The sequence below is a fragment of the Buteo buteo genome, chromosome 3, assembly GCF_964188355.1.
Source record: "Buteo buteo chromosome 3, bButBut1.hap1.1, whole genome shotgun sequence".
NCBI lineage: Eukaryota > Metazoa > Chordata > Aves > Accipitriformes > Accipitridae > Buteo > Buteo buteo.
Window position 1 is genome coordinate 30,530,923 of NC_134173.1, and position 26,850 is coordinate 30,557,772.

Below are 26,850 nucleotides of genomic sequence, written 5' to 3' on the forward strand. Positions count from 1 at the left end.
AAATTAGCTTTTTACCATATCAGCATTTAAAAAATTAGCAAATAGTTCTAATTATATGCATTTACTAACACCTCATTAACAGTGCATTGGATAGGCAACCAAAAACTTTTTCACAATTCCAGGGAGCTGACTTCCAGATTAAGAAGAAAGTCGCAAACCAAGGTTCTTCTCTCACAGCCTTTTGATGTAAAGCAATACTTTCACGTTATGCTTAACCATCAGGCTAGGAAATGTAATATACAGCTAGAATTGGAATCTACTTCTAAATCCCCAAATGAAAAGTAGTGTAACATGAAGGCTCTCCGAGACGCGGTCTGCCTCATTTACCTCAAACAGGAATTACTAAAAGAATTTCACACTACTTTTAGTAACATTAGCTGCACTAGCTACGCTGGCTGTTAAACCTGTACCAAACGGCACCCCTGCCCCTGAGACTCTGAAGAAGATCCCCAGAGGATCTCAGGGTATATTCTTGGGCAAAGGTACACACTTCCATTTGGTTACAAAGTGATCAGTCCAGCACAGTGACTCAGTGACAGAGCAGAGAAAGAATATGGAAACCCTTAATACTGTGCATTTGGTGTACATTCGTTTCTTTGTTTCTGCCTTTTGTTTTCTTTAAATTAAGAAAATTATATTAATGCAAGTGTATCAGCAAACTCTGTAAATTGTGGTATTCTGAGTAAATAATACAAATACATATACATAACTTCAGAATAAATTGTGACGTAGAACTGTTTCCCTTGTGATCCCCATGAAAATTATAACTGTTGCAACCGATGTCACGTGCAGCGTGAAATTATTTATCGTACACTGTTACAACAGTAATAAGGGGACATAATGCACCTGGAAAGACACCCATGAGGCCAGTTCCCTCGCCGAGCCCTAGCAGTATTACACATGGTATCACAACCAGCTGCTTCAGAAAGTATTTACGACGACTGAGTGTGGTAACTGCCTCAAAGGAGAGAGGATGTACGGGAAGTATATTTAATTGTTTCGCCATCATGAAGAATCAGGTATGCCTACCAGTTAAGCATCATCAGTTAATCAGGTGTATCCAGGAAAGATCCCTGCCAGATAAGAGTAGGAAGGATATGGCTCGGAGCTCATTAAAAAGAAGATCACAGGGAAGGTTATGCTAAAGCAACTCACAGTTTTATTTTCCCACGAGACTGTATTCCCCCCCATCAATTACTCGTTAATTTATCGTTTTGTTGTCCCGGTCGCTTTGCGTGCCTCCTTCATGCCCCAGATCGCTTTTCCTGGCTGGCGGGCGGGAATAAAAACCAGACTTTGAAGAGCGAAGGGAAACTGCGGCCGCCCGCCGCGCTGCGCCGGCAGCACCGCCGCGGCCCTCGGCAGCCTCCGCCGGCTCCCGCGGGCGGAGCTCGGGGGAGCGGGGGGCGGCGGCCGGGGCTCCCCACCGCGGGCCGGGCCGGGCCGGGCCGGGCGGAGCGGGAGCGGGCGCTGGAGCGGGGGCGGGCCGGGCGCCACCTGCCCCCTCCCGGCGCGGCCCCCGCCCGCCACACTCCACCCACCCGCGGCTACTTGTGCGCCCCTCGACGGGCCGCCGCCATTTCCCCTCGCGGGCGGCCCGAGGAGGTGACCCCGTCCCGGACAGAGGGAGGAGGCGGCGGCGGCGGCCATGTCGCGGGGCCCCTCCGCCGCGGTGCGGCTGCTGGCGCTGCTGGTGAGTCCGGGCCCCGACGGGGCGCGCCTGCCCGCGGGGCTCCCCCGGCACCGGGGCGGGGGGAAGGCGCCGCTTTGCCGCGGGCGGGCGGGTCGGTCGTTGCGCGGAGCTGTGCGGGAGGGAGGCGCGGCTGCGCCCCGCCGGGGCTGCGCGGGGAGCGGCGAAGGCGGCGGCGGCGGCGGCGGCTGCAGCGCCCGGGCGGCCCCGGGACCGCGGGGGGCTCGTACGGGGCCCGCGGGGGAGCGCTCTTCCCGTCGGGGCTTGGCAGCCCTCCCGCCGGCGGCGGCTCCTGGCCGGGAACGGGTTTTCTACCGTTCTTTGGAAAGGAGATAAAAGCAGGCGCCGTTTGCTGTCCGAAAGCAGGTGAAGGCAGCAGAACCCAGGAAGAACGGGATCTCGAATGGGTGGGGTTTTTCGGGGCGGCGGGAGGAACAGCAATGCAGAGAAGAGTTCATATTGTTGCCGTCTTCTTGTTCAACGTATTCTCTGTATTAGTAAATTGCAATACCTTTTTGAAGGAATAGTGCCAGGAGGGAAAATGGATCATGAAGTATGACTTAATGGAAGTCTTCATTGGCTTAAGAGAAACGATACCAAATTCTTCACAGTTCCAGACACTTCAGGCTTTCTCCTTCCCTGCCCTTGCTCTTTTTTAGCCATCAGCCCTTACACCTTCCATTCTACGAAATACCTTTTCGGGCTAAAAGCAAGGAGTATGTCATAACAAACTGAGGCCAAAGCACCTGGTTTGCTTGATTTGGACTGATGCTTTCTAGCTGTTGCTAGATGTTTTACAGGAAGCTCTCCTTCCTACCTGTAGTGGTGTTCTTTAGCTCTTCACCTTTCCAGGCTGGCAAAATGCCTGCGGAAGTCAGGCTGCTGCCGCTCAGATGAAGGTGAGGGTGGAGGCCAGGCCAAGGGCTGTGCCTGGGAGCTGCCAAGGCAGCGTTCGGTAACGGCTTGTTGCATGGTCAGGCTGGCAGGTGCTGTAGATTGGGACCTTGCTCCCTAAGCTCGGGATCCTGCAAAATCAGATTTGTTAGCTGGAGACCCGTTGCCTGATAACTTTAATGTTAGACTTGTGGTTGGCCACAAGTCAGCCAGCAACAGTTAACCCTGTTCTTTGCAGCAAGCTGGGAGTTATGGGTTGGTTGGAAAATGTTTTATCCTTGTTTTGCCCAAAAAGAGCAATGGGAAGCGTGCGGAGTGCTACTTGTACAACAGTTTTCACCAATTTGTTCTGTAATACCTGAAGGCACACCATTGTCCATTTTGGTGGGCTTGCCTGGCTCAGGATGCTATTGGTCTTGCCTGAAGAAAAGAGGAAAATTATTTTTCTTAATCCTCATCATCCTCAGTCTCAGCCAAAGCTGGGGAAGGATATGGTATCCTAAGAGTGAACTGAGTTTGGTGCCTGAACACCTCACTATCAGATAGAATATTAGAGCAAATAAAACTGCCTTAGTTGGTTGATGTCAGGAGGGGGAGAGAGAGAGGCACCTTTTTGTTTTGGTGGGGTTTTTTGTTTGGGCGTTGGTTGTTTTCCCCCCCCCCCCAATCTGGACAAAGCTATTCATGTGGCAGGAAGTCTGGTTGCTTGTTTGAGAGCATCAGATTAGGGTCATTTATATCTTATGGCATGCAAAGATGGCACTGGTAATTTCAAAACCTTAAGAAACTATGGAAAAACAAAACCAATCTAAAAGTAGCATCTTCCCACACTGTCTTCTACGTTAGAAGCATCGAGAACTGTAAGTTCTTCCTCTCCTTGTTTTTCCTGGAAGTACCTCTTGGTCATCTGCTCTCCCTCCGGGCCTGCAGGCTGCATCCCTGTAACTTCATCCCTGGGTACCTCACAGAGGTTACAGCAGCTTTCCCCATGTTCCTGCCTCTGGCCCTTTTCCAGGGATGCCTGGGCGTGCCAGAGGGTAGTGCACCCATAGCGTTGGGCTTGACTTGGTATGTGTCCAGGGCACACACCCAGAGACGTGGGCCTGCCGGACGGGCACCGCTATTGAGGGTTATTAGACTGGGAGGTTTCTTGGTCATTTCTGAAGGGTGTGGATGTCAAGTCTTCAAAAGAGGAAGTCTTCGAACACTTACATTTGAGTGAAAGAAGAGTTGACAGAGATGTATGAATCTTACTACAAGAGTAGCAAAACTTGCGTTTTCTCTGAACGTCTTCTGGGATTGTACTTCCTTGATGTTTGGGGTGGTTAGGCTTAGGCTGGGTATGATGAAATTCAGTCCAGAATACATTAGATCACTATTGTAATGTCAGAGCCAGTAGCAATTACTTCTCAAAATTCATAGAAACAAGTTAAATTTAAAAAAAAACCACACACAAAAAAAAACCAACAAAAAACCCCCCATGATGCTTAGTTTTAGAAAGAGCAAAGGTGAGATAATTCGAAGCAGGCTAGCTTCTATCACCAGTAACATGTTGAAACATGGTAAAAATATTTACAAGCATCTGTGCATTGATTCAACAACTTAATATTGTTCCAAAAAGGGAGGAAAAAAAAAAAACAGTGCTATGGTGAGATAGGAAAGCAGGTGAGAAATACATAAGATCTGGTATTTTATCCATCCTATTGAACTAAAGCTGTGTATTATTTTGGACGCCAGACTTCAGAGTAAAGTGAATCTGCCCAGGAGAGGCTAGAGGAAAGTGAAAAATGGAATCTAAATTCAGGATATCCTGTTTTATGATTCCCAAAGTGAGATTAAAGAACGGGAAACTGAGAAAAGAAGGTGGGTAAGATGCATTATAAGTTTTCAGGTATATGAAGGGTAATTGTGAAGGAAAGGTAATTACACTGTTCAATGAGAGCATTATCAACATGGCAAAGAAGGAGATTTGGCTAGAGATTAAGACATCTCAATATAGGTGTTTGAGTTTCTGTTATGCTAAATGGAGATGCAGTGGATGCAGAGTGCACCTATTTGGTTGGATCAAATTGTGCTTTTGAAGCAGATCTCCAGAGTGTGTGAATCTGATCCCTCCTACGTAAAACTGCGTTGGGAGATGCAGCCGTCTGCTCATGGGTGTGTGGTCTGTGGGACCAGGCTAATTCTAGTCTGAAGTAACAACCACAAAACATGGGTTATGTAGTGTTGGGTTCTCAGCAGCAACTGCTTTGCTCTACAAATCCTCTCGTATTGGGCTTACAAAGTAGATGTAGCTACAGTCAGTGGAGTCCAGAGAGAAATAGGAGATGTGGGCTGGCTTTGGGGTGAACTGAACTGCTCTCTGATGTCCTTGTCTGTATTGGCTATATTGCTGTTGAGTATAACACAAGTTTAGGCACTTAGCGTTCATTTAGACATGTAAATGTGTGCCTTAATCTGAAACTGAATCTCATCCAAACAGCAATATGCTCAACTTGCGAAGAGCTAAAAATTAGGATAATAAAATTAGGATAAAAATTAACAAAGCCTTTTCCATCTGTAAGGTTAGGTAGGCACCACATTAGGTTAGCTGGTGAGGCTGTGGGACCTCCATCACTCGTTTTTGAGAACAGATTAAACCGTTGTCAGGAAGCACTTAGTGTAGTTTGTCCTGCCCCAGGGCCAGGAGATGGACAAGTAGATAACTTTGGATAGTCTCTTCAGCCTGCTTCTCTAAGTGTGCAAGATCTCCACTTGCCCATGGTCTTCAACACCAAACTGACTCACAGGAGGTGCGAGATCCAAATCTCCTGACACACAGCACGCATGAAAGACCACGTTTCTAGGATGTACTGTTTCATAGTGTAGCAAATACGGACACGTACCTTCTTGCTTGCTCAGTCTGCATCTTTACATTGTAAAACTAAGCTGTGTGTTCAAAATCTGTCCTTTAGTCACTTCCTGACTACACATGAACATGGATTAGGGCAAGAGCAGCCTTGCACTCCCTATACATGTCAGTCACTCCCTTCTTTCCCCTGCTCTCTCGCCTACTCCTGCTGCTTTCCTGTAGTATTTCATTCCATTTCTATTACTTCAGGCTTCAGGTTTTCCACCTAGTTTTCTGTAACCATACAGTTGTCTTCTGACAATGCCTTCTCAGCTCTGTGTCATCAACAGATGTCATCAGTTGATGTCTATTTTTTTGTGCCAAGGCTATGATCCACAGCAAATGATGGGCAGGGCTTTCCTAATCTTACCAAGCTGTTTAATAGAAGGCAGCTCTAGGATATTAAAAAAAAAGGGGGGGGGGGGGGCGGCAGAATTTAGAATTCAACACCTGTTGGATATTTGACTTTTCACTTTTTCTTGAAGAAAATGTCATTGAAAAGTGCTTTTCCCCTTCTTAAAGTTTTTGGATCCTTTAAAAATTTTCCAGTTGAAATGCAGGATCCCTTTATATATTTGTTCCAAATGTGTTTATGCATCTTGTAAATAAAATTGCCATTCTTAAGCACCTTTTATTGATGTCTTAAAGTCCCTTATGAGATTGCCCATGGACTACAGATTGAAAACTAGAATAGCAAAAGTGTTTTTTACTGTCTTACCAGTAAAACAGAATGTTTTGAGGCTGCTTTGCAGCGTTTGCAAACAAATTGATTTTTACTTTTAGTTATCTTAATGAAAGACTTTCTGTTTATAATGACTAATGGGATTTTCTCCGCTTTCTTGATATGCATCTCAATGGAAGACCTGCTTATTCTTAAACTTCAGACACTTTCATTTATACTGTGGTTCTCAGATTTTCAATACAAGGAGGCTTCTCACCTCCTGCCTCTTGTCTCCGTTCAGTATTGAGACAGAAACACTTTTCCCTTTAGTTTACCAGTAAGAACAAACAAGGATGTTCACGAGGACATCTTGACAACTATTCACCTTCCAAAAGAGTTGCAGCTTCTGTTGGAAAACGTGGACTATAAACCCAAACCCTCCTGTCACTCTTGCTGGTACAATCTCATTAGTCATAAAAATAAATTTTAAAAATCCATATCACTAATAAAAACAAATAAGATTAAGAATATTCATGAGAACAACTTGGTCTGAGGTGTAAGATCCTGTAGCCCTCACAATGTGTATCCATTAGGGAACTTAGTCCTTGCTGATTTTTGTCTTCAGAATATATACATTGGGAAAATTGCCATTTGCAGAACAGTTTTGTTGTGCAAGTCGAAACAGCAGTCTGCTACATTGCTCAACACCGTCCACTGCATTGCTGCATTGTGTGGGAAAGAGATAACGTCTTGGAAAAAAGAAAAAAGCTGTCACCGATGCAGCAATCAAGGCTGAGTCAGAGGGATGGATAGGGAGAGAACAGTCAAAGAGAACATAAAGAAACACTCCCTAACTTATTTCAGTAGGAAATCACCTTTTCTGAGCCTGCTTTGCCTTTGGCATTAGTGTATATATATATAAAAAAAAAATCACCTAACATACAAAATGTAGCTAGATGTAATAGTGCTCAGAGCAATAAAAGTATTCTTTACCTATGCAAAGCTCAAAAGTTCTATTTGTTGGTTTCACTTGTAATAACCTACTTTTTGTTGTTGTTGTTTCCCAACGTTGTGCCTACGTTTTTGCACCACTTGAGGCTTTTTGTTACTTGTGGGGTCTTCAGTACGTGCAGAGTGGGCATAAATGCAGGGTCTCTGGTAATTTGGTACCTTTCAGCTAGGATGAGGCACCTAACTGAGGTATTTAAAGGCATACATAGCTATCCTGGTGCATGAAGAGATGGGCAGTCCCAATACTGGATGTTGGCATGTAAGGTTTTGTCAGAGCAAGCATGATTTGCTTGCTAGTGTGCACATCTCAGCCTTGTTTAAGTAAGGGCTGTATGTATGCCATTTATCCACCCAGCAAGGTGCTAAGTAGAGAGCTGCTTCTGTTGGTTACACTTCAGCAGGTGTTTTGATTACTCCTTGCTTTTAAACGTTATTTAACCTGTTTTGTTCTCTGATGTGGTTGGTAACCCACCACAGCCTGTATAATCCGTGGTTTGCCCAGAAGAGGGAGCTTCTCCAGAGTGCTGCTGGCAACCAACGCTTGCTTCAGTCAATGGCAAATTCCCATCATTTTGGAATAGTGCAGCATTATTCAGCACTAAAAAATGGTTGTTTAAAAATTACTATAAAGTCTGCATTTAATGAAGGGAAAAAAAAAGATTAATTACTTATTATCTGTTTCCTGCTGGGAGAAAAGTGGAAAAATTTAATAATTATGTAATTATAGTGTATGTTTTTAATGTGAATGGTTATGGGTGAATTCTTGAGAAGCTATTATGGGTAAATAGTAAATATTAATTGATAGAGGTCAGATGCCCTCTTCCTTATGGCTTGGCTGTTCTTATGAGGGTGGTCACATCAGTTAAGTTTTAGTATGGCTAAAGTGACATAGAATTAATAATGATTATCATAACTTCCATTGCAGATCTGTTTGAATTATGGAAATGGACTCCATATGAAGGTAGGAAATAATGGAAAACTGCTTTTATTTATCAGTGCCTGAAGAAGGGCTCTCTGAGCAAAGCGTCAAAAGTGTGCCTTACTTTACTTGATAAATACCTTGCGTTTTACCATTTTCTGAAATGTGAAAGCTATGTAATGAATAATGAAATGAAAGCCAAAATGTGAATAGATTCCTACATCCATCAAACTGAGTGGTGTTCAACTTTGAGAAACTTCCCCTAAAATATTAAGTTTGTAGATATCTTATTTTAACTGTCTGTAAATGAAATCAACTACAATTTTATGGAGGATGTTAATTGGAAACATTTCCAGATGTTAGTCTGGAAGTCAACAGACACAGTAGGGACTAAGCTGGACAGAAGGATGAAGGGTGTCATGCAGAGTGAGCGTGAGGGGTAGTTGAGCAAGGATAGCAGAGACAGTGGATGGGTTGAATAGAGGCCCACTGTTTCATGGATTCTGTTTCAGAGAGAAGGTTGAGTACGAGGCAGTATTGGTGGCAAGGTAAACAGGATAATAAGGCAGAAATGGTGGTTCAAAACAGCCTTAGTGCCAAAATTCTTCCCACATCTGATAACAAGCAGTTAAATCTTCCAGAACAGGTGTATCTTCACCAACCTCTGGTCATGGGAACTTGCTCATGTATTTAAAGCCAGTCTTACCTAATTCTGTCTTGATGAAAAGACTAGTGTAGTTTTCCTCTTCAAACAACTTGAGCATATAGCTCTTAGATTGTGGCTTGGAAGGCTAATGCCATTCTGTGATTTCAAAGTTACTAGCTATTGAATGAGCAAACACTACTCAGAAGTCTGGGCTGGAGCAGCAATAAAGCATTCATCTGAAGTGGCTAAATATAATGCTGACTTTCAACCTTGTTTTTTCACAGGTTTATGATCGAAAAGGCAGGAGTGGCATGTTGTCTCATCCCAACAGCCTAGTTAGACAGAAGCGAGAATGGACAGTCCCTCCAGCTTTCATACGGGAAGAGGAGGACAACTCCTATATGAATCCAATTGCTAGAGTAAGCCCAGAAAAAGAGATAAATACAGAATACACATAAAAATAGAGATGAAAATATAAAATAAGGGTCTGGCTGCCCTAAACACATGCGCAAATATTTCTTTAATTTTAAAGGACTATTGAATATCAGTTGAAGATTGGCACTTGTTGTTCCAGACTTCTTTTCCCTTCACCTTTCTCCACATTTCATTTGCCCCCATCCATTTGATCAGCCAGTTTCTTCCTTCCCTCACTCCAGCTTTTCACCTTATCAAAATGGTGTTCTAGCCTTTCCTTGCACTTGTATCCTATCCCACTCTCTTTGTCCACGCAGTCCCAATTTTCTTCTCCCGCAGACCTCTCCACTCCATGGTTCCCAACTGTTGCATTGTCCATCATGTTCCTCATCTCCCTGCACCAGAGCCTCAAACAGAACGTTCCTGCATTCATCTCAACATCTCCAGACTCAAAGGAGTGCAGGGAAATGTGTTTTAATATTTATTTTTGTTTGTTCATTGCAAAAAACACCAAAAATATTTTCATTGCATTTTTAAATGTGGTTTTATTTACTGAGTGCTATTTAATCTGTTATATTCCTACTAGATACATTCTGATCTTGAAGATACAGGTATAGTGGTAACTTACACTATATCTGGTCAAGGAGTAACAGAACCCCCTTATGGATTATTTGTTATCAATGGAAAGACTGGAGACCTGAACATAACAGGAAGAGTTGACAGAGAAAAGACTCCAATGCTGCTTGTGAGTTGAATAGTAACTTCTTCCTTATAGGTGCCCTCTTATCCATTTTTCATTTTTGTTCAAATGTGTTTGCTTTGATTAGTTTTAAAGTTTCTGCATATTTGTGCGTGTATACATGCTTAGAAGCATATTACATATGCTTATATAATGCTTAGATTTTATTACATATGTTTTATATTTCTATTTATTTCTATTTTGTATATGTATTTCTATATATTACCCTCACTCATTGGACTTGCTTGTTTCTGTCTGTATTATTTCAGCTCAGAGGTCACGCACTAGATAAGACTGGAGCAAAACTGGAAGAGCCAATAGACCTCCCAATTAAAATTGTGGATATAAATGACAATTTTCCAGTGTTTTCACAGGAAGTTTTTGTTGGTTCAATTGAAGAATTAAGTGAAACAGGTAATGTTATTTTTAGAATTGCTTTTTTCATTTAGCTTTTCCCAACACATGCAAGGGTACAAGTGAATATACTCTTTGCAGCAGCATACCTGCAGTAACAAGGGTACATTCTCTTGCTTGCGTAGGCCAGGTTATCCACGTGTCAATGCAGAAGTCTATTCAGAGCGAAGCTGTGTGGTGTGATTAAGGGATAGCATCCACCTAAAGGCAACAGAGAACAACACTTCCTCTTGTGGCACCTTTGGTTTGGTGTCAAAGCTACCACAAATTCAGGAACCAAAGTCCTTCAGCAGGAATTGCAGGGGAAATGCAGTCTACCTTCTGGCCTAGCAATCCCAGCCTATTTGGGAAGGACTCCACTCTGCCATGCTCATGAAGAGCCCTGCTTTATCTATGGGCTGGAGAGGTACTTTGCTGTCAAGCACATATGGCCGTGACCCAACCCTCAAAGAACAAGTTATTGGCAGTTTACTTATTGATGTCAGTAGACACAAGAACAACAGATTACTTCCCAGAAGATAAGAAAAGCTGGAATAAAACAACCTAATAAATACCTGACATTGTGTCCATTTCAGTGTTATGATAATCTGAAGACACAAATTCTTGACCATCTACTTGGGTGAGGTATTGAGTTTCCTCAGCTGTCTTTCAAGTCAGTAGCAGCCATATGGGAATTGCTCTTTACCTGAATTCTAGCTAATGTTCAAACTGTAGCACTGGATGCTGAGGTACGCCCTTTCCCAGAAGACAAAAACCCTGTGCCATGAGTTAAAAGGGGATTGCACCATGGGGACTGCCATGTATTTTGAGTAAAGCTGTTGGAGGGCATCAATACAGAGCAATTGTTTTAATAATATTCAAGCAGAGGAGGTAGTAGTGCTCCCTTTAGACTAATGTGTGATGTAAATGTAGCTTTTTGTTCAAAAACTTTTTCTTTCTTTGTATATCTACGGTTTTCTGTCATGATTTTTGAGAGAATTCAACCTGTTGATTATTTCTGGTGCATTGAATTCTATGACTTACAGATGCGTGGATACAGTCGTCTTGTTTGCTAGAAGGTTTACTTTTAACATGTACTGTTTGGATTTAGGAACACTTCTTCAGCTTTTTTCATTAAATAAGTAAAGGCAAGAGCATCAGAAAATTGTGCAGTGCATCTGACAACATGCTCTTATCTTTGAGATTATAGTAAAAATACTTGCTGGTACATGGCAGCGTAAACAAATACTGTATTTTGTTTGTTTTTTTCCAGGTACAATTGTAATGAGGATAAATGCAACGGATGCCGATGAACCAAACAACCTAAATTCCAAAATTGCTTTCAGGATTGTTTCTCAAAGCCCTGGAGCTGCATTCAGTATGAATAAGGATACTGGCGAGGTTCGAGTAGCAAAAATAAACCTTGACAGAGAGGTAAAAAAAAAAAACAAAACCAAAACACTCCCATTTTTAATCTGTTAACAGTGTTTTTCTGACACCTGTTGTGTCACCTTCAGCCCTGCCTGCCAGGATGAAGAGCTGGCCCTCCTACCTTCCTTCACTCCCTTGGGATTCTTCCTTCGCCTCCCTTGGGATTAAAGCCTTGTCTGGCTGATGCATGTTTTTCAGGGACTGGGGGAGGGGGGGTGCAGAATACAGGATCGAGGTTGTATTCCCCACGTCGGGTCCCTAGCACAGCACCAGCCCGTTGGCTGTTGCTTTCTGTCCCTCCCGTGCAGCCGTTACATGAAGCAAGGGGTCATTTCTTTCTGCTGGAGAGCATACGGCAAAGGCAACCCAGATCACCATCTGCAGAGCTGCTGACTGCGTCTAGGTTTTTGTAGCCTGCTGTGCAAATCGAAGTGTAAAGAGTTAGGACGGGTGCTGCTGTGAAACAGCATTGAAAGCCATGTATTGCCAGCAGCTTTACCTGTGCTTGCATGAATTTTCCCTGGCCAGCAGATGGTGTTCTGGATGTTAGCTCTGCGACGGAGGGCAATGGCTCTGCCTCTAGCCCTGTCCTGACATGCAGGTGTCACCGGTCCTGTCCCTGGTTATGGCCACTGAAATTTTTTCATTTGTCACCTAAGTACAGTCTAACTCTTTGTGGGGGAGATGCAAAAGTCCCAAATCCTTTTGAGACCCTCCACCAGAGCCTGTCAAGGTAGTTGTGTGTGAGATTTACTGTTAGCTAGAGAGAAGAGGAGCTATAATTGGCCACGAGAGGGATTACCAAAATCTAATAAACATAATACAGGGAAGGAAAAAATTTTTAGCCTGGTTTAAACACTTTTTTCTTATTGTGGCAGACACAAAGTAGCTATTCTTTGGTGGTGGAAGCAAAAGACCGTGGTGGTGAAATAGGTGGGAATGCTGCAACATGTTCTTTAGAAATCAAGATTTTGGATGTCAATGACAATCTGCCTGTGGTTGAAAGTCATACAGTAAGTATATTTATCACAATATTTGGCATGTTACTACACCTGTCAGTATCCCATTGTTTAATATGAGGTTGTACAAACTTTCTTGCTCTGGTGAAATGAGGTAAATCATGACATCTTTTTAACAAAGGGTGTTTTTCAATTGCAGTTTGAAGGAAGCATTGAAGAAAACAGAGCAAATGTGGAAATTCTACGCATAAAAGTATTTGACAAAGATGAAGAGTTTTCGGATAACTGGCTGGCAAACTTTTCATTTGTTTCTGGCAATGAGGGTGGCTTTTTTCGTTTAGTAACAGACACCCAAACAAATGAAGGAATTTTGACTCTTGTGAAGGTTAGTATATTCTTCAGAGAGCCTTCTTTAAATACTAGCATAATTTATTCCCTTTAAGTTGACATACAAATTATTTATATTCAGTCAGTATGTAAGCTGCAAATTTACATGGTGGACACTCCTCCTTTGACATATTCTTTGTTGATGTATTCAATAATTCCATGCAAAATAATAATTTTGTCCAGCTTTACTATTTACGTTCTGTGTGATCTCAAATATCTAGTGGGGCAGAAGTCCCCAAATTTCCCTTGTTTGGGCAACAGTGCTAACAACTAGGCTGTAAACTTGCCCATATTTTTGCTCTGGTTGCTGATCTCAGCTTAAATTTCTTTATTTCCTGTGGCCACAGATAACGTTGCAGGCAACACCTACTCCATGAGCCATGGGCTACAGACTATTTTATGAATTTCCATAAATTGAAATTGTGAAAATACTTTCCATAAATGGAAATTTCTATTTTATGAATTTCACTCCCTTTTTAGTCCACAGGAATGGAAGATGCATAGTGCCCTAAGTACCTTTTTTCTTTTTCTTTTTTTTTTTCCTGCTGTGGTTGCCTTATCTGAAAATTGATAACTGTAAATATTGATAAGCATTATTAAGTACATGAATTGGTTTAAAAATAAATAAATAAAATTGGAAGAACCAAGTAATATTGAGCACCGATTCACTGAAAGTAAAGACAAGAATATATGGGTAGGACTCATTGCACCTACCTTAAATTAGTTTAAATTCAATAATAAAGACATATCTATGGTGCCACCCATTAAAAATAAAGAGAGTAATCTTCCTTATGTACTTTTAAAGAGTTTGAAGCATTATGTATTGAGAATAACATGTTAACCAACACTTACTATTAAACAGTTATTATTTAATTAAGGATGCTACAGTATTATTTAAATAATATTATTTAAATATTAAATGTATGAATGTTGTCTAGATACCAGATTCTGTCAAATTCTGAGTGATTGGTTTTGGTTTGTTTTTTTTTTTATTGCTCTAGGAGCTGGATTATGAAAAAATGCAAAGCCTAAACTTGGGCGTTGTTGTTACAAACAAAGCAGAGTTCCACAAGTCAATTAAACACAGTTACAAAGCACAAACAATTCCAATAAAAATTAATGTGATTAATGTGCGGGAAGGCCCTGTATTCCCTGGTGGCACAAAAATTATTGAAGCAAGTGAGAAACTGGAGATAAGACAGGTTATTGGACAGTATCAAGCCTATGATGAAGACACTGGAAAAACAGCAGAGCGCATTGTGTAAGAATCCTTTTACAATCATCATAACTGAGTATGTCAGAAATCACAATTTACTGTAAAAATGTGCATATTGAACTGAAATAATTCCAAAGGCAATGGTTTTCTACTACGCATAATTCATACCTAAAACAACATCATTATCATCATCTTCAATATTCTATTATGCAGAAAATAGCTAACGTGAAAATCCTACTTGTTTTGTTGTATATGATGAGACATGAGTGTTTGGGCTGAAGTTGCCTGTGCTTGCATGCTGTTTGTCATGCCTGTCTACTTTTGAGAGGTTTACTTGCCTGACTTCATCTGCAGAAACATTAGGAAGAAATACGCAGAAACATCTAGTGATCGCATAGAAAGGGTGTAAAGTAGATAAGTCTGTGGGTGTGTGCTTGGATTTTGAATCCTAGCTCTTCAGCTGAAATGTTGTTGAACCACCACTGTGGCTTTTACAAACAGTGCAGACCAGCAGAGGTGCATACCCAACGGTGGACCCCTCTCCCCCACGCCTGTAATACAGTCTGTCCTGGGTGGCTGCTGCTCAGCTTTTGCTGGGAGCAGGGATGGAGGAGAAGAGGATGATGACCAGCAGTGCAGCTCCCTCTCGTGCTCTGGCCTTGCTCCCTGAGGCTACTTGTTATAATGCCTCCACACCTAAATCCTGGCTCTAGTGGGAAAAGTAGGTTTCAACATTCAGGGTGGGTTTATAATCTTAGGTTTATAGTTGAAACCAATTCCAGTGGCAGGAGTGTCAGACCTCAGACCTAGGGATTTGGTCTTGGCTTTAAATGAAGAGTAAACATACTGTGAAGCTGCTTTTTCCGCTGGTGGTTGTTTTCCTCATCATAAATCTGTACATCTTTGTATGCAACTTTAATCAGATACATGAAAGGAAGAGATACAGCAAACTGGATCATAATAGACTCGGTCACAGGTGAAATCCAACTTGCCGAAAAACTTGATTATGAATCGTCTCATGTAGTAAATGGTACCTACACTATCACCATGTTGGGTGTAACTACTGGTGAGTTGAGAGGGTTTTGTTTTCACACTAATTGATTTGTTTAGGGTTTAGTTTGCCTTTCTACAACTATAGTTGGTTTAACCTCCCTGTCTTTAATGGCCTAAAAGTTAGGCACCTAGTGCAGTTTCCCCATAGGCTCTGTGTTTGGAGGAGAGACACAGACAACTCATGGAAATAAGATGAACCTTGGAATGGTTGCCAAGGTGCCCGTTTCTCTTCTTTGACTAGATGGAGGTTAACTTTTTGTAAAAGTTTTGCAAAGACCAAGTCTGATAGGAACATCTTTTGTCAAGGTGGAAATTGCCAATATCTCAGTATGCTTATTTTCAGAGTCCTAAGTTTTCTTGAATGCTAAGCAGGAAAGAATCCTTGAACTTCTTGTGTATCTAATTAGAATTTGCCTTTTATAATCTGCATGTTATTGTGTAACCATACATAGGAAATGCTACTTTTTTTTTTTAAGTTAAAATAGTAAATCAGCTTGCATTCAGAAGAACTTTGTCAATATGTTAGGAGTGAAATACTGCTCCCATAAGCTCCAGGGAGAGCTCTTTCAACTTATTTCAGCAATGTTTGTGTTTTGGAAAATATTAAGTTTTTTACTTTAAGATTAAATTCTTGCACTTTTCAAATCAATTTAATTTTTCATATTTTAAAATCTTAGATGTTCCTAAGAAAACGGTCACCGGCACAGTCATTATTCAAGTTAAAGATGAAAATGATAACTGCCCAGTTATTGTGAACCCTGTGCAGACTGTGTGTTCAGATGCAAAATTAGTTGATGTTACAGCTAACGATTTGGATGGTTACCCAAACAGTGATCCCTTCAGCTTTGCTGTCATTGATGAGCCAGAAGGGACAGCAAAAAAATGGATAATTGCATCCAGAAATGGTAAGAAAATATATTTTTTTAATTACTTCCAGTTCTTTGGAGTCCTAGTGTTGTAGTTTGTTAATTCCAGTTAAACTGACAGTTTGGCTTATCCAGACAAAAAAAACCTCATGTATATGGAGTCAGGCATGAAGACACATCACTCGCATTCTGCTCCCTTCTCTTTAATGGCTATGAAAGCACAGACATGTATTCTGGGGCCTGTTCCCTTCCCTCAGTTGGACCATCTTTGCCTACCTTGATGACCCAGATGTGGTGACCAGGATTTTGTGGATAATGCTGGGATCAAGCCATTCCTATCTTTGCACAAAAAGCATGCAGTGATGGAGGATGTTTTTTGTTAAAACTGAGCTTGGAGATATGGTTGTGTTTCTGGCTGCAGTTGTTCTAACTTACAAATAAATAAATATGTTTGTACAGTGGGCCTTGAAAAGGGGGAATACAGTGTAACCTGTTTTAAGATTGTCCAGCACAGCAGAGAGAAAAATAAATCAGAAATTTATTTATAATTTTAATGACTATTTCAAAATGAGATGAGCACTTTCTTCTTGCATTTCCATTCATATAAGCCTGGGAAATGCTTGAAGGAAATGCTTCAGGTAGATTTAAGGTACCAGAAAACACTTTTTTCTTCTCAGACTCATTGTTCTCTCCTCTGTAATCCTACAGCATAACACTGGAAAGCAATCAGCAGAGTCATCCTAATGGCCAGGTTTAGGACCAAGAAGGAGTCATCTTAGTTTTCCTCACCCCGCTTGCAGCCAGACTAGCAGTAATTATGGGGATCACAGCTTTTCCAAATAGGATGGCATTCGCCAGTGGGAACATCATCTGAGCACCTCTTGCTTAGTTGTGACATGGCCACAGGAGCAGGTGGTATATTGGCTCCCCAGTCTCTGCCTGTGACCTACAACAGATTATCTAAAAGCTGAAGCCAGTTTTTTGTGAATTCAGCCTTTAGCTATCCGGATGACGTGAAGGTTAATGCTATATAGGCAGTTGGGCTGTGTTCCATGATAAGTCTTTGGTGGTATGAAACTGTCCACAATTATCTGAGACTGCAAGTGAGCATGGCTGCTTTGTTACCAGCATGAATTTCCTTGATAAAAATAAGAGCACATATTCTGTAGCAGCAGCTAATTATACTTAATTCCACTGCACTGGCTGGACTTAACTGGAGAGGGCTTGTTGGGAGGCGGTGAAGGTTTTATTTTCCATAGTTTACAGTCACCTTTTTCTCCACTCATTTCTTGTTTCTTCTTTTTCTTTAACCCCCCCTTCTGCCTCAGGCACCAGCATACAGCTGGCACCACAAAACCTGAAGCTGGGCAGAACTGAAGTTCCCATCCTAATAAAGGATTTCCAAGGGTTAAGCTGCGCTCAAGCACAGTCTCTGCAACTGACTGTTTGTAAGTGCACGGATAACGGCGTATGCAGAGATAAATTTATTGGCGACAAGTCAGTGGGTCTGGGACCAGGAGCGGTTGCGCTAATCATCTTGGCGTTTTTACTTTTGCTGCGTAAGTTATCATTTCATATTATCTCAGAAGCACTGTAAATATGGTCTGCAAGGCATCAGGACAGAAACAGTCCATCCCCCCGGTTTTATCATCTTGATATATTCTGTATAAACTCCTAGTCTGTGTGAAGTCATGGCAAATCCCCAACTAATTTTGGTAACATCAGCATTTCACCCTCAAAGGATTTCAAGCTGTGCATTTAAAAATTAATATGTACAACTTTAATATTTGTTTACGGCACTGTAAATAACAGGTGGGGAAGCAGTAAGGAATCATTTCGGTGTTCCCACGCCTCCCCATGTGAACCCTAACTATTCCTACTGAAATCACAGTGCTCCCTCCACTCTCATTCCCTTGCTGCAGACCCAGGTCTGGTGCCTTGCTCAGAGCAGCATGTGACATTGCTCTTTGGTGAAACAAAATAGAAGCTCAAAAATAAGAGAAGAATGCTTGTAGTCAGGGTATGGCCATGTGTACCAGTGCTGCATTTATAATGGCAATAGTTTATTGCTTGTATTGGTAGCAGTCTAGCTGTGGCAAAACAAAGTTCATGCCATGTGAATATGCTCTGCTCCTGAAATTGGATTGAGTTCCCCAGGCAATGCTCTAGGTGTGTCATAGGAGTGGTGAGGTGGAATTTACATGACACCATGTCGTTATCTAGTAGTAAAAGAACAGGAAGAGTTCAAAATGCTGAGGTTGTACAGTGACATTTAGGGCTTGGGTTTGGTATATGAGATCTTTGATAGAAGTATAGCTACATAGCTGCATGGTCATCTCTAGGATTGAGGCCCTGGTGGGTTAATTGTCAGTTTACTTTCTAGGAGACCAGCCAGGCACATGTTTCTAGGAAATACCTTGAATACTTTGGAAACTGTTTTCAGTTTTTATCAGCCCTCATACTGATCACTAGCTTATTAAAGATGCATTTTGGTATGGGAGCTGGCCAAACTTCGATACTGGCTGTTAGCATGCTTTGACCCTAATAATCACATAGTTAATGTCAAAATTCTGTTTCCCTGTAGTTATTCCACTGTTACTGCTGCTGTGTCCCTGCGGCTCAGGAGCGAAGGGATTTGGTGCGATACCAGACTACAGTGAAGCAGTGTTGCATCAGTGGAACAGCGAAGGAGCAGCTCCTGTGGAAAAGGCATGTATCCCTAATAGCATTTCTCTTTGATTTCCATCCAAGCATTCAGTTTGGCACTTGGCGCCTCTTCCACGTTACAGGCTGATGTTTCAAGGCTGTACAGCAGATTTTAACTGCACATGAACATTAATTAAAATTAACCCTGTGAGGCTCAGTGAAGGATATGCATGGAAGATGAATTCCACCAGCAGCTCTAGAAAAACCAGCCGTAGTGTTTAAATCCTAAAGTAAAGGGAAAGCAATCAAGCAAATGTTGATGGTATCTGAGCAGAAGATAGGAGTGTGGGAAAAGCATGGATGCTGTAAAGAGCAAAGCATTTGCATTTGCAAGCCTGGAATGTTCAGCACCCCTTTGGGAGCATGGTAAAGCAGTGAAAGAATGGGTTATAAAGCTTAGCTTCTCCTCACTAGTTTAAAGTTTCAGGCTGCGTTTTAAATTAACATCCCTGTATGTTTGCCTTCTTAAACAGAGGAAATTCTTAATTTAAAAAAAAAAGGCAGAAAAAAGTGCAAATCTGCAGAGGCAACAGTGAATGCCAAGAGAAGTTTGCCCTTTCTCATTATGCTACAAAACCCAGTTCTCAAAAAAAGAGCATGACACTGGCGTGCTTTTGCACAATAGCAAAGAAATAGAATTAAGGTAAAAGACTTTGATTTAGGCCAATGCTCACACCAAATTCTTGTTAAAAAACAACAGGGAAGCCAAACTGCTAGAAGAAAGGGCCAGGCAGCACCATAGAGGCAGCAGGCAGTGCCCACTCCCCCACTTTGTGTCTGAGGAAAGCTGGCCAGAGTCTGTCTTGGAACAGCTGAGCTCTCTGGAATTTTGCAAGCCTTTTTTTGGTGGGTTTGTTGTTGGTTTTTTTTTCCCCATGCTTTCACTCCCAACCCTTTGAGTTACAAGAAAACAATGATCTATAGGAACATTTCCGTGATCTAACTTGGGAACGCAGTTGTGGAAGCTGCACCCTATTTCAGGAGGCCTTTTACTCTTTGCAGCAACATGTATAAGTGCAAATTCAAACAAGTTGTAAGGCGGCACCCTCCCTGGTCCCACCCAGTCCCGCTGCTGGTTTGGTGAGTTCCATGTGCTAGAGAGTGCAGCTTTCATGTCACATCCTAATTTGTGTTATTTATGTAGCCAGTGCTAAGCTTCATCCCACCCACTGCACTGGGGAAGTCGAGAGGAGCGACCAGCGGAGCAGCAACGGCAGTGGCAGCAGCAGCAGGAATGAGTGGAGAGGAAACTGTGGCAGGAGGCAGCAGCTCTGCCTCTCATGTAAGAGAGCATTGCAGTACTATTACCAAGGAAGGATGGGAAGAGCAAAGACATCTCCTTTCTGGTGCTGAGTGTGGAGCCATGGCAGCTAGAGGTGCTGAAGGCATGGCAGGTGTAGAAGGCAAGACAGTGGTGGCTGGAGGAGGAGCCGTGGTGGGAGCAGCAGGAGCCATGAATGAAGAATTTTTAAGAGACTACTTCAATGACGTAAGCATATGACCCAAAAATAACAGTATTTTGATATTTACACTTAGCGTTGTGAAATATGCTGTTCATGTTATTACAAACACAGATGAGTAGATATGTATATACAAACAGTCCTGATACAATGGCCAATGTTGTGTGCATGTGGAGTTAGGGGCATTAAGGAGTTTTGGATTAGGCTCACATGTGGGACTTAGAGCATGACAGTGCTCCATCTTGTAGCACTGGGTGTTTACAAGGTCTCTCACAACGAGATACTTCTCTCGAGGGAGGTACTCGGAAATAGGATCCAGAATATTCAGCAATGACCAAGGAGCCCCTTGCCCAGGAAGAAGCCATGAGAAGGAGTGTGATCTAAATCTCAGGGACTTAAGCACATTAAACTGGCCTGTAGGGAGGCATCTATGACTCATCATGAGTCACAGCTACAAACTTTACCATGGAGCAGGTTTTTGAAAGATAAGCCACAGATGTCATACAGTAGAGGGTGGGTCTGCATTTTCAAAGCAGCTGATGAAGGAAGTGGTGCTGGACTTGTCTCTTTGCCCAACAGCCTGGACATATGTTGCAATCCTGTCTGACAACTTTTTTTTTGTGACCTAACCATTGACCAATAGGCTATTCCTACTCATTGCAGCTATTCCTCTTTGCATGACGCATATCATTAGTCCTTAGGCTGGTGAGCTCCTTATAGTGAAAGCTTCACTTCCATATGCCAAGGAGTGTACAGATTGTCCATCACCTGTACAAACAAAACATCCTCACACCCTAGAGCTGGCTTATGATGGGGTTCTGCAGGGGAGTAGCTGTGCAGGTTTGAATCACCACCTCAGGCTAGGGAAGAATTTGAGCTTAAGATACTTGTATGTCTCCTGAGTGCTCTAGCTACTGGTCTTCTAGGTGAACAGATGCAATAGTAGCAATTCTGCTTTCCTTCCACTCTTTGCACTTCCTAATATTAAGACATACTTTAAGTATAGCTGCCTGCTGAAGTCTTGCAGGATGGCTTAGTAAAGGTCATACTACAGTACTCTTTACCACTTCTGGGAGGCTAAAATATCTCAGATTATGGGGGGGGGGGAACCCAGACAAGTAACCAAACCAAATAGTTTCAGTCACATGCTGATTTTTGTAGAAGCATCTCAGGTAATGTGCCTGCTTTCAGGATCAAACACAGATAAACATACAGAGTCAATTTGGGTCTGGATATATACGATATCGCACAGATGCCTGAGAAAATATGCACTCTAGAACTTCAAATATGGTAGAAAAGTGGTTCTGAGCGCAAGCCAGCAACCATATTGGGTCAAGCTGGTTCAGCAGGCCCAGAGGATTTGGCTGTCTTCACTCCAGGAACTGGAGCTGATGTAAGCATGTACACAGCTATTTGTGCTAGTGCTAGCACAAACTCCATTGCAGACGCTGCTTTCAGACTGAGCTGGCCCTAGAAGCACTATAGTCAGAACTGTTGAGCCTTCCTTGTTGCAAAGTGGCCTGCATAGAGCCTAAAAATTTATGTGCTGGACTAGGTTCCCATACTTACCAAGCTATTTAACTTTTTGTTGTTGGGCTCCTTGGGTGTGATCCTGCAGGCTATGCTAGTGAAAAGGGGCATGGCAGGTGATAACATTTCAACATGTACTCATAAATGTGTGTTTAAATGTTAGGATACTCTCAGGCATGGTTTTGGCACTCTCCCACAAACACCTAGTTAGAGGTGAAGTTCATTCACTGAACCAAAATAAAAACAATCTCCTTGTGAAGATGGAGCAGTATCACAAATGGCACAATTCCTGGTAGGAATAACAGCAGGTGGTGATAGTACCCAAGGTTTTCAATTTAATCTCAGACTTCCCTTCTCATCAAGTGGACTGTCAAGTTCAGACTAACTTCAAAAAAGCAAAAAGCACTTTTAGGTACTGCTCTCACTTCCTTGACGGTTTCTGTAGGTTCAGTTAAATTTTCATATTTTAACCTCTTTCACCAAGCATTCCTGATTTTCAAATTTATTAAGTCTAGAGCTGACATTAATGAACTCTTGCTTCCTTTTGTTTTCTGTCTGTAGAAAGCTGTCTCTTTTGCGGAAGAAGACGAAGCCCAAGCTGCAAACGACTGTCTCCTGGTTTATTCCCAGGGAGAGTCAGGCTCTCCCCATGGCTCCATTGGCTGCTGCAGCTTTATTGAGGGTGATCTTGACGACCATTTCCTTGATGATTTAGGAGACAAATTTAAGACTCTAGCAGAAATATGCATAGGCAGAAACATCAACATGAAAGACTGTAGCTCCAAGAATGAATCAGGTTTAGGTGTTAATGACCCAAATTCATGGTTCTTAGATCAGCAAAATGCTTCCAGCTCCAAACAAGCTTTTGCCTCGGGCAGTCGCTTCCAGCCTGCCCCGCCAGTGCTTGTGGGCAGTGGCACAGGAGAAGACGCCCTCTCCACAGAGGTGGTCACGGAAACAACCTTTGCATCCCACTCTGGGCAGCATGATGCTCGGCCCCTTCCCACGGCCCATGCAGAGACCAATTTCACCATGACAGAAATGTCCTATTCAGCAGGGGCTCCTGCCCATTCAGGCACTGTCTTTCTAGACCCCCAGTTTAAGGAGAATGTAGTGGTGACAGAGAGAGTACTGGCACCCGCATCAAGCTTGCAGGGTATGGTGGAAATCCCTGATTTGCCACGGAGAGGTAATGTGGTGGTTACGGAGAGGATGGTGAAGTCGGAGGGTGCCGGGCCAGGAGCCCTGACGGTTCAGGATCTTCCCGACTCCCAGTACGTTGTGGTGAGGGAACGGGAGAGGGTGCTTGTGCCCGCTGCAGAGCAGGGCTCACTCAGCTTCCCCACTTTGGCAGAGGGACGCAGCTTAGTGGTGAACGAAAGGGTGGTGACAGCCTCGGGGACGCAGAGCAGAGCTGAACAAGCGGCGGGTGCCAGCCTGGGAAGGCAAGAGCACGTGTTGATCCCAGACTCCCTGCTTAACCAGATGGGCTCCAACTTAGAGGGGCCACCTCCTGCCAGTGCCACACTGAGCAAGTCTTCCAGGGTCACCAAATACAACACAGTGCAGTACACTCGCTCGTAGCCTGGCCCCTTGCAGGGGTGGCGGTGTCTGGCACCCTTGTGTCCCTATGCATCTTGGGCTCTTTCTTGAGACCTGAATTTGCTGGAGCTTTCAGAATGACATGAACTCGCTTGTGGTAGTTTGTATAAATAAGGATTATGACCAGGAAGCTAGTAAAGAAATTTGCTGTTGTTATTATGTAACATTGGCAGCGATGCTTTTGAAGTGGAAAGATGTGGGAAATACTTTTTTTTCCTTGTTTGCTATTTTTGTAATTGCTTTCTATTATTCAGTGTAATAATACCACATAACCACAGCTGCATAGTTATAGGTAAGCAAAAAAAAAAAGTCTAAAATCTAGTAATGGATAGTAGTGTGCAAAGTACAAGTTAGGTTTCTGAACTGCTGTTCAGTCTTATCTGCTGAAGTTTCCCCTAAGGGGCATCAGGTTCCCATTGTGTGTTTGCCATCTATTACCTTGTGGGCCTAGCAGCTCCTCCTGAGCTGCAGCTGCAGCTCTCTGCACCTTGGCGAACTGCTAAGAAATCTCTCCTTCCTGAGAAGCCCAGGCCACCAAAGCCAGTATGTCCTCAGCGCAGTGGTGTGTTGATCTCCTGGAGGGATGTCACAACTTTGGGTTATCAGCGTTTGTACCTTAAGCAATCAATACTTGCATATTAGCACAGGGGTTAAAGAGAGCAAGTAGCAAAAAAGCTGAGAACTGCAACTTTTTTGATACCTCAATGTAAAAATTCCATTACTTGGTGTGGGTCTAGGCTGACATGGACAAGTAAGCATTTGCATCATACAGATTTTTCACTGGTTCCTAATTGGTCCTTTAATAATGTATAAGAAACAGCCAAAACTTACCTTAGCTGTAGAGCCAGAGATTCAGTCAGTGGCTTTGCTGGCAAAGTTTATGGCCCCTAGACATCTGTAGGATCTGATGTACAAGTGCAATTAACTAAGTGATTTTACTTCCGTCTGTGAACTCACAGATACAAGCACAGAAATGCAGCCTGGTGTGTGCATGTGTGTGCATGTGTGTGCGTGTGTGTGTTTCTGCTGGCTGCAGTACCAGAGCTCCAGTGGCCTGTGTAGTGTGGCATAATGGCAGCTTTCCTTAGCTCTGACAAGACAAAAGTGCCCTTCAAGTCTGCAACACCTAAGATTACTTTTCTTTCCATGAATTTTATGTGGTAAAAGCAGAAGACAGTACTGCACTGTTTGGCACTATGTATATATGCGCATGTAAATATTTGTATGCAGTTTGAAACATTTTAAAGTTAATTTTATAAAGGAAAAACTGTCATACACTCCTTATGTTTTCTCAGAGTAGAAAGAAGTACTTTAGATTAGGTATTGGTACCATGTTTATCTCATAGCTTTAAAATCAGCAAGCTGGCCATATGGTACTGCAAAGCCTGTGGACATGCAGAACTTTCTGGTTGTCTCCATCTCTCCTGGAGTTTTCCTACAGCTGCAGTGTTATATTTTCCACTGATATGTTTTGCCTTTGAGTAGAAATGCTTTCAGTGTATTTGATTTTACTGATAAGGATGTAAAAGTTGATTCAAAAACATAAACATAAAAAGTTGAAACCATGGCTATGCTCAACAGGGTGCATCTTGACAGATGGGCCATTACATTAAGTGGAGGAATACTTCCAAGCAAATCAAACTGTTCCCTTGCTTGGACCTGTTGGTTATTAATCTCTTAAACTTTATTTTTAAAGTATGTATATTTACTTTCAAGCAAGCATGCAGTTTTAAGTGGTCACCACTTTTTCCTGCAGTTAGAGGGAGTGAACTTATTTCTTACTTTTTAATGGAGTATTTCTGTGGTTTTATGCAATCTTAAAATAAAGAGCTCTACTGTATTTTTTTATTATTATTTTTCATTCAGTTTTAAGACAGCTACCCCAATGGAAGCACTAACTTTCTTGCTGCAAATAAAAAGTTTAAAGATAGAATGAGGATTGAGATTTCCCAAACAGCCTGAAGGAATATCTGAAAAATGCAGATGTAATAAAAGTTGGTGTCCTGCCAACTTGCAGATTCTGAAAAAAAAAAAAGTGAATTCTGCCTGCTGGTTAAGTGCACTGAATAATCTAAGAACTTGATGGAAGAAAAGAGATTTACTGGGCTTTGAGTCAAACTCTCTTAATCAGTTTATACTTCCAAACAAGAGGGCATAAACTGTTGTCTCAGTTTTATAGTTGTTAAAACATGTAGTTGTTAAAATTCAGAAGAAGTAAGAGTCAGGACTGTGTCACAGAAATCCTGACTTCCCTGTGTATTGTTTATATATGAGCTTTTATCACAGATTTGCTAGTGCTGTAAAGAGTCTATCTGAATAGATTCGTTAAGAGTGAATCTCCATGATTTGGCTTAGTCTTGTACCAAGACTTCAGATGCTATCAGCATGTGCTCATGCTGGCAGAACATCCATCAGATAAATAAGTCACTTCTCATGGAGCTGTGTTTTGTAAATGATGGTGGCTGGTGGGAGGAATGTAGGACCCAACTAATGGAAATACTTGGTTAGCATCTGACCACTAGATAACCCTGAGACTGGGACTAGCCCTAGAACTTATCTTTGTGAGAGGTGCCTCATTCTGACTTCAAAAGTAAAAATGAAGTCTGTAATTCTGTTATCTAAAAATAACAGAGCATGGTTATGCTGACATACCAGCCTGACAGGGACTGTATCCACGCTGTTCTTCTGCGATTTATGTTTCCTGCAAATCCTCACTAAGTACGTCAGACTCCACGAGTGTGAGGCAGCCTGACACAACAGGGATGCGGCTGTCTGCAGCAGGAGGGCAAGTGGAGCGCCTGTCCCGAGCATCCACAAGGAAGTTTTTCCTTTGTCGTGCCTCAGCGTATACCTGGAGCTAGACTGGACTTTGCAAGACAGGATGATGTCTTCCAGGCTCCATTCTTTCCTGGGAATTTGACCATTGTCCACCATCGAAGACTTAAAGCGTGTGGGGGTTATCGGCAGTAAATCAGGTTTTAAAAAGTTAAATAAATCAGCTGCTCTCCCCCGGAGAGTCATGGCAAGTGTTTATGGCCTTGAGGCATCCCAGAAATGCATCACTCCCTCTGCTTGTGCTGTGGTAGCAGAGCTAGTGACTCTGGCTGTCTCCTCTGGCTCCTTCTCCCTCCTGGTGGCCTTTGAAGCTCCCTGTGAGCAAAAAAACACGGTGACAACTATCTGTTCTTTGTGCCTTGTGGGTAGGAGAGTTGGCCTCTGGCACTGGTGCAGGCTTTCAAATGCATTCGTCCAGCTGAACCAACTTGGATGAAAATCAGGAGGAGGGGAGGGGTATCAAACTCCTTTTGTGTGTGAGGACAGGAGGCTGGGCTGAACAGGGTCCTCAGAGGGTCAGAGTGCCAGCCGGGTGTGGGTTTTGAGCC

The 26,850-nt window shown here is 42.6% G+C and overlaps 1 protein-coding gene across 1 annotated transcript; it reads left to right on the top strand.

Annotated features, from left to right (window-relative positions):
* The first annotated feature begins 1,361 nt into the window (after positions 1–1,361).
* Positions 1,362–26,428, top strand: DSG2 (desmoglein 2). Its single transcript, XM_075023202.1, has 15 exons — positions 1,362–1,693; positions 8,072–8,107; positions 8,996–9,130; positions 9,712–9,870; positions 10,134–10,278; positions 11,531–11,691; positions 12,567–12,701; positions 12,847–13,032; positions 14,036–14,295; positions 15,174–15,316; positions 15,981–16,208; positions 17,498–17,728; positions 18,754–18,882; positions 20,024–20,364; positions 22,427–26,428. Exons 1-15 carry the CDS (start codon positions 1,649–1,651, stop codon positions 23,447–23,449), a joined length of 3,357 nt encoding a protein of 1,118 aa, XP_074879303.1. The 5' UTR covers positions 1,362–1,648; the 3' UTR covers positions 23,450–26,428.
* Positions 26,429–26,850: the final 422 nt, after the last annotated feature.

What these genes read in the sequence shown, in the direction of transcription:
- DSG2 (XM_075023202.1), top strand. Translation starts at nt 1,649, where the DNA reads ATGTCGCGGGGCCCCTCCGCCGCGGTGCGGCTGCTGGCGCTGCTG. An exon ending in AAAAGACTCCAATGCTGCTT is followed by an intron (nt 9,871 to 10,133) that starts GTGAGTTGAATA and finishes GTATTATTTCAG; the next exon opens with CTCAGAGGTCACGCACTAGA. An exon ending in AAATAAACCTTGACAGAGAG is followed by an intron (nt 11,692 to 12,566) that starts GTAAAAAAAAAA and finishes TTATTGTGGCAG; the next exon opens with ACACAAAGTAGCTATTCTTT.